This window comes from Polyodon spathula, chromosome 4 (genome assembly GCF_017654505.1).
Source record: "Polyodon spathula isolate WHYD16114869_AA chromosome 4, ASM1765450v1, whole genome shotgun sequence".
NCBI classification, from domain to species: Eukaryota; Metazoa; Chordata; class Actinopteri; order Acipenseriformes; family Polyodontidae; genus Polyodon; species Polyodon spathula.
The window spans coordinates 65,092,115-65,106,450 of NC_054537.1; the positions used below are offsets into that span (position 1 = coordinate 65,092,115).

Below are 14,336 nucleotides of genomic sequence, written 5' to 3' on the forward strand. Positions count from 1 at the left end.
ACATACAGTATGATGTAAATACAGTATAATCGTAAATCTCAAAAAACTACTTCTAAATCCTTTGTAGTCATTTTTATATTACTTTAGTATAAATACATGTTAATTTGGGATTCATATGTTGTTTTTTTCTGACTATGTGAACGAAAAGACACACATTTGCCCGTTTTCCCATTGGAAATAGTGATATTTCAAAATATCACTGTCCTGGTCACAAAAGCAAAGTTTGTGGGGAATAATAGCCATTTTCTATATTTTTGAGGCATAAGCAATTAGGAAATAACACTTACTACCCAGGAACAAAAATTGTGTTACATAGTGTTATTAGACAACAAAGAACATAATGGAGTGACTTGTTACTTTGGTTTCAGAGGCTGTGTATTGGTTGTAAAAACTGCAGAATAAATTGTGGATTTATTTTTTTGTAGTTCATCTTTTAAATGACTGTTTCCCTAATAATAATAACAATAATAAAGCAGAGTATCTGTAATCCAACCCCACCCCCTCAAAGGAAATCCCTGTGTCTATTCTCAGTCATCTAGATGACTCTGCGCAGGACTTCAGTTAAGAGGCCACTCAGTTAACAACAACAAAACCGCTCACTCTTGTTTATAATGCAAAAGCATGTCACAATAAATATAATGACATTGTCTCCCTGTTTAAAATATTTTCCCTTTCCTGTTTACCCTTGGTCCTGGTTTCCAACACTCTTTCTCTGCATTAACAAACTATTGTATATATTCAATGTAAATTAAATAAGCACATGGAAACAATTCATTTGCAGTTATCAGAACAAAGGAAAATCACTACTGGCATCTTCTTTTTTGACTTCTTTTGCTACCTTACTAAATATTGTTGGTGTAAAACAGATTAAAAAAGTAGTAATAAACATGGTCATTTTTTTCACATATAAAAAACCGTCCTACATTTTCCATCAGTGGCAAAGCCAGTAGCTGACAATATCATACAAGCTAAAACACTGTAAATAAACAAATCAGCTGACACATTCCTCCCCTTCCAGCCTGAAAGTGATGCAAGGAATTCGGACCCTTCCCCTCCCCCCACACCTGCTATACATTGCAGATTAGAACTTGCTCATACATTTCTGAGACGTAATGCACATTTTAAGATGATCACTATACACAAAGCCAGTTTACAGGCAAGTTAAAGAATAGAGGTATGAAAGAGGTAAGAATATTGGTTGTTTTACCATATGCTACTCCACACACTCACCTGCTTCTTAAACTGTTGGCATTCTTCTGGTGTGAGTGTATCAGCTTTGGCAATGAGTGGGATAATATTAACTTTTTCATGTAACCGTTTCATGAATTCAATATCCAAGGGTTTTAGCCTGCAAAAGACAAGCAATGTTTATTTATTTTTTTGGTAAGTGAACTATAGTAACCGGATGGGCAATTGTCCCTCCTTCCCAACATTTTTTTTTCAACGCATTAAGTGCCGAAGTTCATGAAAACTATCAGTCAAAACACACCCCATGTCCCATTGATTTTCTTTTCTTTTTTTTTTTTTTTTACTGTGTGGTATTTCTTTGGACAAGTAACTCCACAGTATGAATTTCTCACTCAAGTCAGTCACTGATAATTAATTGTGGGTGTAGTTTAATGTGTTTTCTTCAGTTCACCACCATAAATATGCCTTATAATCTTTAAATGTCTCACAGTTTATTAAGACAGAGCCTGGAGTTCAGATCTAATGAAAGAAGAACAGTAAACTGTCAGTTACCTGTTAAACCACCTGTATAATCTTACAGGTCAGTGGTAGATCATGCAAACTACCCAATACACACAGAAATACAAAAATAACCAAATAAATAAATAATAATAAAAAAATAACACATGCTGCCAACTGGATGGTCCTAACTAATGCTACTAGGGGTGGGGTGCAGGGCTGGATAGCTATAGACACAATTTAGATTATACAATATACATCAATAACAAGCTAAATATTCTGATGAAAGATGAAAAAGTAGGCTCTGGGAATGTTTCATGATTAATGCAGGTTTTACAGTAGATCAAGGTTGAGGACATTTATAAAAACAGTGGCAACCTACTTTACTACTCAAGAAAAATGGTTATGAAAAAAACAGTTGGGTTGCAGCTACATTAAACTAACAGATTACTTCTTCCCTTCTTTTGACACTTCTTTACTCGTGCCATGTGTTGAAAATAACACTATCTCTTGCAATAGTGATTAAGGTGAAATGCTTAATGTCAAAAACAAATAAAAGCAGATGTTGTGCACTACACCCATTCTGTATGACGGTAAGCTTTACAAAGAAATAGTACTGTTTCCATTTCTAATGATTACAGAGAACCAACACACTGAGGGAATAATAACAAAACAGATACTGATAGACAGATATATTTTTTTAATCCCTCAGCAAACAAAATAAACTCAAACCATTTTCATTTACACAGCCAAACCCTATGTGATATTTTTGTTACCTTCTACAAACAGCCTTCCACTGCAAACAGCTTTATTGTTGCAATGGACAGTTGCAATGGATTACAAAAAACTTCCAAATACAATAAGGATTACTTTTGTAAGAGCAGAACCAGCAAGTATCTGTCAGCCTTTGCTAGATATTAACTACTGTATGGACAAAGGAATCTTTGTTCACCTGTTGTTGCAAAAGTGGCCTGGAAAAGCTATATCATATTCTAGATATGAATATGAAGTTGTTTTTTTTTTGTGCGAATATTGTGCAAGACAAAAAAAAAACAGCAAAACTGAACTCAATGAGCTGAAGCACCTTTCAAATTTAAGGCATTTTTAAAAGTTTACTCTACAGTAAATTTACAATATGAAACAGACACAAACATACTGACCCATGACCTGAAGGTGCAATGAAGTATAAACAGCAATGCACTCTGTTATCTGGCATCTGACGTCTGTTAACACGAGACTCCGCATTCAGGTAATCCTCAAACTTACTATCAATGTGATCGATGACAGGCTGCCAGCTGCAGAAAAGTAAGAAACAAGAAATTAAACAGGCAAACTGGACAGAACACCTTCACTTTAATTACAGCACCACCAACAGATGATACAAATTAGGCACATTAAGTAATAATTTGTACAGCTAAAAAACAAAACAAACAAAAAAAAAAACACATCTGTATTTAAACTTTGAAAGGGGTCAAAATTGGCAGTTTTTCAAAGTGTTATTATACTAAAATGTTTTATTTTAAGGTTAAAAAGTGCTATTGTGCTATTGTGCATGTTTATTAACTAACACAAATTAAACAGGAACAAATAAAACACGAGGGCCAAAATAAAGAGTTACAAAAACATAACAGAGACATTAACAAAACGCCAGTCTGAGTAACACCTTCACTGGCTTTCCTCCTCCAGACATACCACGCAACAAAGGATTTTTCCTTCCTTTATATACATGTGGCCATTAACCAGTTAGCACTCAATAGCCTAATTAGGAAATGGCCACACCTGTGATTGTTGGCAGGGATAGATTTAACTCCATCCCTACCAAACTTACATTCACCAACAGAATTAGCATGCAGTTTATATAATTCTGCAAATAAGTCACCACCTGTTTTCTAGGATTCTGCCATCTATTAACTACATTAAAGGTTATGTTAATTAAATGTAAAAAGACTCACTGAGGTATAACACCTTGTTTCCAGGTGCATCTTAGATTAAAAAAGAAAAGACAATCCTTACCAATTACTGTTGTCCACAGCATCTCCAAATCCAGGTGTATCTACTATTGTAAGTAGTAACTGGACCCCACCTTCTTTTATGAAAACTTTGGACTGTTCCACCTGAAAAATTAAAAAATAAACAAACAGTCATGACTGTAAAAAAAAAAAAAAAAAAAAACCAACAACAAACACATCCACATAAAATCACCTTTTAAAAAAACATACAAAGAGAGGGTGTCATCTTAGGTAAAATTTATTATAGATGATTTAGTTCGGAAAGTTTGAAAATATACAGAACACAGAGGAAACCAGAGATGTTTATTAAATATATTATTTATCTAAACCTAAGATTAGTCTTGCATCTGTGACATATTTCAACATATTAATTGAGGCAAAACAAAGCTGCAGTACAGGATGTGTGGTTGGCCCCAACATGTGCTGCAGCACGTTCACATATTTAAACACATACATACACACATCTTTTAAATATTGTATTTGGTTTGACAAGGTAAATGTGCAAGTAGCTGTTGTTGGTATAAAATCAAGTATTTGGTTTACTAATATCAGCAGCAATAATTGGGTTCACACACAGAATGTGGAATGGGGTAAAAATGCATCCCACATACATAAACACTTAACTTATAATTAAACTGGTGAAACTGGTTTGTATTATAATTGAGTTATTAGTTATTTATTGAATGTTGTTTTGAAGTGCTACTGCAAGTATTTTTCTAGGAATTGTATTTATTTACTACAAAACCTTGCTATTAACAATAAATGTCTTTAAAATTTCACAAACACAAATATAAAACTACAAAATTTAATATTTTACATGGATCCTCAGAGTTTAGTAAACAACCAAACAATTTGTCACATCAATGTGAAGTTGCATTACGCGCAAAAGAAACAGCTTCAGTCTTTTCAGCAAAAATAAATAAAAAATAAAACAGCAGAAAGAAAACATATACATACTAAAAAAAAAAATAATTCCAAAACCAACTAACACCATTCAAAGATTCAGAGTAGACTGAGCACATTTGGGCTACATTCACACTGGGTCCTTTTCAAATGGACTCTGTCTAGTTCATTTAGTTGGAAACAGTGTATCAATTTGCTTGCTGTTCACTCTTGTCTGCGAACAAAAGGGGCAGATTTTGTTTGGATGTGAACTAAAGTTATTATATATTTATTTTAAATTAATACATTTTTTGAATGCCAGCAGTAGGAGAATAGTACAGTATGTAGTTACACAATTCTGCACTGTTTTACTGCTGTCGGTATTAAAGTAATTTGAGGAAATACTGAATATATTTTATTATTTTTGTGAGTTTTGTCCAGTCTGGCTTGGATTTTGGTCTCTGGCCACATTTCTATCAGAGCTTCAGCTTCTCACACTGTCCATGTAGTTTAGGATTACCAGATTTCCAAGCCATTAAAAAATAACAGCATATAATAACATAATAATTGTTTAAAAATTAAATAGTGTATTTACTGCAGATCATAACTCATTTTTCTCTTTATCGTCATCTAGTTAAAACAAACTGTACAAAAGTCAGATTAAAAACGCTATTACCATATAAACATGTGACATACACATAATCAGAATGATTAAAAAAATAATCTATAAAATTGGTTACATTAATCCGCCACATATCTGACTCTGGTGGGACCAGAGTAAGGGCGGATATGTAAAAAGGCGGATGAATGAATCCTGTTTTAAATACCATTACACATAGCTGTAACAATTACTGTATTCACACAATTATTGTTTTGAGATTCAGCTCCCCTAAACCCCTTGTTTAGAAAGACACAGAGTATTAATACAGAGTAGCAGTCTGCCATGTGGGTGCGTGCATTCAGTCTTGGAGTGACAGACAGGAGATCGAGACGGAGGTTGAAGTTGATATGCCATGCAGGCGAACAGGATTTATTTACATATCAACACAATGAACAGCTCACGTGACACTACCAGTAATGGCAGCGCACGGAGCACATACAACACAGGGTATGAAAACTTTGGTGGGATCTACGATCTCTGAACGAATCTTCTCTGTTCAGTAATAAACTAACTTACATTGCTGAAGAGACTGATCATAAACTGTTAGGGCGCCCATCACATGTCCGGATATGCAACGGATTACTGTATTTTATTTTTGAATTGCGCTAACACAACCTAATAAAATTACTCTGCTATTAACTTACTGGGCACACCGGTACAGTTTTATTATACAACAGCAAAGCCAGGACGATGTCTGGTAACCTTAATGTAGTTTCGTTTTGCTTTTTGCTGTACCGTATTCCTTTGAATTTAAGATGCTGCCTAAATTTTTCAACCCCAATTTGAGGAAACAATAAAACACCAAAAAAATATGCATTTACAAAAGACACAACAGAATTTCGCTGTTGTATCGTACAAAACTTACACGAAACAGTGTAGCTGTAGATTAACCATGGAGCTTGTTTATTGCGCTGCATACTTTATTATACTTTAGATGGCTTCGATGTCGTACACACACAGCATCAGACAATATATAACCCAGCAACCACAACAGCATTGAACACTGCTTGGCATGTCGAAAAATACGGGGGTCTGACCAGCATTTCCGATCTGAAAAACGATGAAAAATGAAAATGACGAAATTGCAAACGTTTCTCTTGGAATTTCTCAGAAAGCTTGATTTGTTTTTTCTCAGTAGTGTCACGTTGCTGCTTCTGTATTCGGGCAGACACCTTTGTTGTCATTTCTTGGAAGTCAGTCACGTTGCTGTTTATATACTCGGGTAGTCACGTCTTTTGTTGGCAATTTGAATACATGCATCACTATACTGTACTCAAAATTTAAATATGAAGGAACACGGTACTTCTTTCCTCAGAATCTGAACTAAAGTATGTGCAAAATGTTTACTTCCGAGTGAGGTTACCAAGTGTGCAAAAGGACCGAGTCCAGCAGTTGTTTAAATTGGAGGTTTATTTTCAGAGAACCAGACTCTATGCGTTTGCCAAACTGACTGAGACCAGACTTTGTTTTCCACACATCACACCAAATGTACCACGTGCAGACCAAACCCTCTCAACGGACCCAGTGTAAACACAGACTTACTTTGAATTTCCTGTGGTTTTTCACAGGAATCTATTTTTATAATAATGTACTATAGGAGGTAAGACGCAAAGTACTGTAAAGAATGCAATTATTAAAACATAGTGCTGGACCCTAATGTATTATAGGCGATTTTTCTTTTTCTACACGTTCCCCCAGCTCTTCCGCAACTGTTAACCAGCTGTGATTGTGAAATGTGACAAAATAATACATTTTTGGAACCCTCTGAAGGCAGTTATGAGATATGTTCATTTTAAACATGCGGGGTGCATTTGCACCCCTTGCTGCGGTCAAAGGGTTACTGGTTTGTCTCTAAATACAGAATTAGGGAATCCGGTCATGTGTATGCTGTAAATCAATCTTCCATAATTTGCACTTAAGCCCTTTACAAGAAACTACAGTAAGTAGCCCAACATTATCATTATCAGTACAATTAAAACCGACATTAGTCCAAACTTCTGTGTACAATGACAATAATCACAAAAGGAACAACACCTGTTTGTCCTAACAGTGAATACAGAATGTGCGGCACCTATGTTTTATCGAGGATCACCATTATCCACCACCCAGTCCTGGATGTGGCTATAAAGGTTCTTCAGGACCTACACGATATTCTAAGAAGTCGCCAAGTTGACAAAAATAAACGGTTTACTGTCTTAATTCAAATGTCGTAAAAGTGACTTAGTTAACTCAGTCCCCCCCCAGTCCCCCCCCCAGGGGGGGGCTTTACTGTTATTTAAAGTGTGTTGTCAGTAAACGAACTCTTGGTTTCAAAGGCTCCATACAAAGGCTCCAGACATTAGGCTTGAAGCAACTGAAACTGGCAATATCCCAAAAAATCCTGAACAGTAAATGGATGTTAAATCAGCAAGGCCAACTGGATCCTTCATGTCTTTAAAAAGCAGTTCATGGGAAGGGTGGAAAAGTCAGTGCAATTCCTTACATTTCAATCCCTTCTTCATTCTACTGCTCTTAGAAAGGTCCCCCCATCCTAATGCTTTGTAGACTATATTAAAAGTGTTGGTTTTTTCAAAGATACAGCAGTGCTACAAATATGCAGGCCAAAGACAGCATGCAAGAATGACAGGAATTACTAACAAAAAGAAGTAGCCTTTTCATAACACGATAATGCATACCAAGTACCAAAGTATAGGGGTTTACGAGGAAGATTTAAAAGATTGTTCCAGAGCTCAAAATTAAAAAAGTTTCATTTCAAAACATGTTTAAAAAATATGTTGAAAAATCCAAACACTTCTGTGCCTATCGGCATAAAACTATTAGACATGCCCGCCATGGCAATTAGTGATCAGCAACCTGATAAAGTAGATGACCTATGTGTATATGTACTGTAAGAATTAAAGTATGACATTCATACAGACACATTCTTATACTGTTAATAACTTAATGTTCTGACCAAGTTTCATCACCACTGCATAAGCAGTTCTTTAAACTCCTAATGTGTGAAATAAGAACACACTCACACCTACACTATATCCCCATCTGCAGAAACACACTCGCAATAGTGGAAACAAAGAGACGTGCTTTAGCAGGCAATTTACATTGACTGTTTAAAGAAAACGCATTATTCTACAGATGACATTTAAATAATATTTAAAAGTAAATGATTTGTGTGCTTGTTTTTAATTTTTCAGTTGTAAAAAAGCATGTTAAATAATTTACAATAAACATTTTAAGATAAGAGGAAGCCTTCAAAACACACAAACAAGCAAACGGCTTTTATGCTGAACTTGTTCCACTTTCTCCACAAAACTTCAAAGGTTTTGTAAAAAAACAAAAAAACCACTTCCTGGTATATTCTCCAATTTTCTCTAGCATGAATTCATTAATCTGACGTAATGCAATCAGTTTGGACAGTTACTTGTAATGATACATGATCTAAAATTGGGTTTCTGACAGCAATCTAAAGCTGAAAAGAATAAGCACAATAAGGTGGATCTGTCTATCAACTTACAGTAAATAAGGGGAAAAAAACGAACAGTCTCTCTTTTCTTTCTTAACCCCTCTGTGGTGGAACCACCTAGAGGAGAACTTTAGGACTGCTCCATCTCTCACTGCCTTCCACCGTCTCCTCAAGGCCCACCTGTTTAGGCTGCATTTGTAGATCTCTTGATCTACCCCTCATACTATGCACTGGACTCACCTGACTTAAGCACCATGATGCACTATCCTTGCACTACTATTAGGGGTGAAACGATTCATTGTGTATCGATGCATCGCAATACTGTACAACAGATACAATCTTGAAATGAGTAGCTAATATGCCACATTTATTGAACAGTAAATCATGAAAGAAAAGGTATTGGTTGTCTGAACGCAAACTCAACTTGATATAAGACATATCCCATTGTGCAATGACCTTGCCAGACATTTCCGGAATTTAAGCGGGAGTAGAGGAAACAATGTTTTTTTCTGTATTCCATTGCAAGCAAGCAGGGAATACTGACACTGTACTAAAGGCTTCAGAACAGGCTGCTGAAACGCTGCCTGGCCAACGGGAGTTGAGACAGCTGTGATTCTGGCCAATGGGAGTGCAGAGGAGGCGGAGACAGAGGAATGAGGAAGCAAGCAGTGTCTGTAAAAACTCACTGCTATGGCTAATTTTACTAAAAGTTACTAGCTTTTGTATTCAAATGCTATATATTTGTCTCCTTTTGTGAGAGCATTTTTATTTCATATAAATAGATAGCTATATGTTTTTATTTTTTACTTTTTACCACTTTTAATGTACTGCTTTCATTTTAATGTTTCTTTATCAATCTGGTGTAAATGATTCATATTATATATATATATATATATATATATATATATATATATATATATATATATATATATATATATATATATATATATATAAACACACACACACACACACACACACAAGTAAAGTCAGTCATTTGTAAACAGTGGACAGGCTATATATTAAATATTTAAGTATCTGAAGTTTTTTTTTTTTGCAGAAAGAATGTGTTTCCTGTAAAGCTATTTATTATAGATTTCTATTGCTATTTCTTAAGGGTTTTCTTTTATATTTGTACTGTATTCAAGAAATTAATTTAAATATTTTTGAAAAAACACATTAAATTGACATTTATCATTGGAAGTCCAGATACATTTAAAATAAATGCAGAATTCTGATTAAAGTGCATTTATTACAGTATTTTAATTTGTATTAATCTTTGAAATATTTAATATTTTGTTGTTCTCACAGGATTAATATTAATAATTCAATTTAAAATAATATTTAATTAAGGCTTAACATTACTGGTGTATTGGTGTAATAATAAAAACTTTCAAAACATACATTTCAACCACTGTTATTTCTTGGTTACCTGAAGCTTTCTAGCTTCCAAAACATTTTAAAACTTATTTCAGCCAGATATTTTTATATTAATAAAATGTGTGATAATAAACAAGGAATTTATTTGCAAAAGCAAGATCTTGTTTGTGTTCATGGCTACATTATTTCCTTTATGTGCAAACTCGAGTTGCAGTATTAAAGCTATTGCCTGTGTGTTCTCTAGAGTTTAACATTTCACAATTGTACCTGTTGTTACATGCCATTCTTCCCCTTTTGCCAAGAAAAAGTATCTTCCTTAGTAAGCACAGTGCACTATGGGGAATTTGTTTGTTTTATGTGAATAAACCTGATTCCATTTAAGTTTATGCGCATTAAGGCACCTTAAATTTGCATTTTCTCAAACTGTCGACTTTCACAAAACGCTAAGGTCTAGCGTTTTTAAAGTTTGCATAACGGTAAACATTTTTGCGAACTACACCTGTTTCCATTGAGCTTATTTTTTTTAATTCACAAACTTAAATCGAATAAATCCACTACAATAGAAACAGACAGAAAAACATCAGGCAACAAATCAGATTACAAACGTTTAACTCAAGATCATTTAAAAACACAGACAAGAGCAATGTCAGTCCTATGAAAAGAGCTACACTGATTGAAACTTTTCATAAAGGGTATTTGTAGCCAAATGTGCCTGCAGCTGCGAAGCAACCACCCGCTCCACTTAGAAATGGAAGATTTGAGTAGAGTAATGGTGCAATAATACCCGATATTAAATTAATAATATGTAATAAAATAAAAGCAATTTTGTCAAATTTAATTTTCAAAAGGGTCCAAGTAGCCTTCACAGATGCAAACACATTGGCAAGCATACAAGATGTTAAAAGGTAAAAAAAGTTTTTGAAATTTGATGTTGTTGTTCTCAGAGAAGGTAACTGGGGACAGATGTCACCACTAGGAGCAGAAACAGCAGCAGCATCACAGATAGTTAATATTTTTGATACAAAGAAACCCATAAACTCCTGGCAATGGGCATCAGAAAAGGAACGTAGAGTAGAATTTGCAGGGGGTGACAACAATTTACTAAATGGTGGAAAAAAGGACTCTGGAGTTCCCTTGATTTTCCTTGATGATATTGGGGAAAAAAATCAAATTTTCTCAGCCCTTAAGGCCTTTCTGTATTCCTTTAGATGCTTGCGCCAGATCTGCTCATGGATCACAAAGTAGTATTTCTTCCAAGCTTTTTCCAATTTATGCGTGAGATTTCACAGCCCTTAACTCATCTGTGAACCAAAGTGAATTTTTTGGAGCTACAGCTTTACAGGTCTTAAATCGAAGCCAGGTCATCAATTATTTGAGAAAGCGTGATTATAAGCATTTACACACCAGTCTAGATCAGAACTAGCAGAATTTCATGTTTTGAGACTGCATTACATTTTGAAAAGCTGATGAAACTGCCGTATCCAAATCACCTCCAAGAGAGGTAGGAGATAGGTAGGGCAGCTGACTCAACTAGAAACTGACATAAAAAAGTAAAAAAAGTAACAAAAAATTATCAGAAAGATACAGTCAGAGACAGAAAAATCAGAACTAGTCAGACTGCAGGCAAAAACCAAATCTAGAATATTTCCCTTAATATGAGTGGGTATAGAAACAAACTGCGTGAATCAAAATATGAGAATAAACAGTTAAATTCAGCCACCATGGAAGACGTTGGTAGGGAAGGTAAATTGAAGTCACCCATAATGAATAGTATACGTTCAGCCCTGTGATGATAACATAACAGCACTTGAATACTGGAAAAGTGAAACTGAGTGTCTGCCTGTCGTGTCCAGTGTGGCACTGCGTGCACTCACAGTGCCTCTGGAAAGATCATTTAGTTTGTTCAGAAAAGCTCAAGACAAACGTTGCACGTGCCTCTCTGAAGAAAGACTTTCTCAACATTTTGTAGGCTTTACTGGATCTAGCAAATAAATATGTATTCCAGTAACTAATAAAAGACCAATAAAAGTTATTTTATTTATTTATTTATTTATTTTAACTAATTTTTACATTTTTCACTCTTTTTTTGTACTAATAATTTAAAGCAGGTATGATTTACTGATTTATGTATATTTACTTTTTAGATTTGGATGCGATTTTATAAAGCTTTAAACAGTATACCATTAATATATTGTCTGCTACCACACCCCTGACTTCGCGCAATCCTTAAAATATAAATCAATAAAAATCTAAAACGCTTAAAAATAATAATTGATACTATCCGTCGAAATTCTTAAATATAAATCGAATTCTGCCGAGCCTAACTGTATTACAGACTTAATAAAAGTGCAAATGCAAAGAAAGTGAAACATAACGTTTCTGTTTTGCAAAATAATACAACATTTACTATTTAACAACAAAGTATATATACAGATCTGGCAAAGTCCAAGTCAGACTGGCAGATTGTACCCGAATTGAAGTCAAAGCAGATGCTAGTCAGAGGTGAAAGTAACTTTAATTTCTTACCTGTGTAGTGGTACTTGGCACACTGTGCTTGCTTGCGCATGCCTAAACGACTTCTGCTAAGAAAGCAGGGAAGCACCCATTCAAATATGGTACGTCAAGTAGTTTTTGGTCTTTTACATTTATTTTTTTTTTTATTGAATTTATCTTATTTTCCATTCTTTTATGTTGTTTTTAATGCAATTTATCATATTTTTCCACCATTAAGAAAATAGTAGAATATTTATCATATGCAATACACTGGGTCTTGTACATTTTTTTTTTTTTTTTTTTTTTTTCTTCTGCAACTTTGCTGTGGACTTCTTGTGAATTGTTTTTTCTTTTTCGAGAAATTAATTGTCCGTTGCCAGTTTAAGTTTGCAAAAAATAATGTATAATTAATGGTAAATGTATCTCCATAGACAACAGGAAAACACCCATCATATCGCAATTGATTGCGCATGTCAAAATATGACGGCGCACAACATGCAACCTGTCATCGTACCACTTTCTGCCATTACACGAGTCAAGCTGTGGTATGCATACCACATACTGATGAAGTACTACTTTCTAACACTACATTATGGCTTCTATCAAAGTGAAACTTGAACTTAAAGCTTATCTATAAACTTCAGGTACATTCAAACGGTATTCCAATTCCAAAAGAAAAGAAGATGGTGACAGACAAGATGAAAAAGGCATACACACAGAATAACCTAGCTTGAAAAAGTAAAATTGAAAATAATTTTGTATTTTTTTTTTATTTCTTTGCCTTTTTCCTGAGGTATATCAGACAACGTTCGTTAGGTAAACTGTTCCCCAACTACTACGACGAGTTGAACGAAAATTGAATTGAATTTGTTTCAAGGACTCGTGACTCTGACTCGAATGATAGCGACTTCGACCCTGATGACTCTGACTTGAGATTTGAGGGCTAGTCTACAAAAGTCTGCTAATGGACAACTGAGAGTTTGTTATGCAGCCTGTCTAAATCTAAAATGTCCTATCAACTGTACAGATTGTTATAAAGAAACATGCTACAAATAGGAACATTTGCAGCTGTTCAATAGACTTCATATTTCCATCCTGCAATAAAAAAATGTCAGCCGACATATTTAAAAAAAATTAAAAAAATAAAAAACTAAAAAGGTTACGGAGACCAAATATGTGATAGAAAAATTGTGCTGACTATCTCCAGTTTCAAAAGGCAACAAGCCTAACAAACAATGAGAGCACAGAAAACAGGTATAGATGAACTAACAAGATCAACGCATACTGCCTTGGTGCTCTTTGTGACATTTATTGCAGCTTTAAGATGAGGCATATTTACCTGTACAGTCTTTTTTATTCTGTGTGAAGGACCAGGATATTCTGGCGAGTACAAGTCCGTCAGAAACAAAGAGTTGATCAATGTTGACTTTCCAAGCCCAGATTCACCTTAAAAACAAACAAACAAATTAGTTAACACATTTTATTCACATTTTTTCAAGCTTATGAGGAGTAAAATATATAAAAAGTATAATATACACCCTGGTATAAATAATGCCCCTTTCAAACAGACGAGTTATGACTGGTCAGAGCCAGTGTGGCATTTTGGTCTGTGTGAATTGCCTATACCATCATATTTTATGCCGTCTCTGAACCACCTAGTGAGGTGGTCTTAACTCCTGCGTGAAAGACTATGCCGGCACTGAAGTGCTATAGTTGGCATGGACTGAAAGTCAACATCCCATATAACTGTATACCGGATGTGTTGGGT

General features: G+C 34.7%; 1 protein-coding gene across 5 annotated transcripts in view; it reads right to left on the bottom strand.

Annotated features, from left to right (window-relative positions):
- LOC121314755 (septin-7) overlaps nt 1–14,336 on the bottom strand; it is a 54,685-nt gene that overhangs the window by 16,839 nt on the left and 23,510 nt on the right. For all 5 annotated transcript variants that reach the window (XM_041248399.1, XM_041248397.1, XM_041248394.1 and 2 more), the window contains exons 4-7: nt 13,908–14,014; nt 3,700–3,800; nt 2,847–2,981; nt 1,231–1,348 (exon numbers count right to left, since the gene is read on the bottom strand). In XM_041248399.1, the coding sequence (XP_041104333.1) occupies nt 1,231–1,348; nt 2,847–2,981; nt 3,700–3,800; nt 13,908–14,014 (461 nt within the window). The remainder of the gene's footprint in view (nt 1–1,230; nt 1,349–2,846; nt 2,982–3,699; nt 3,801–13,907; nt 14,015–14,336) is intronic.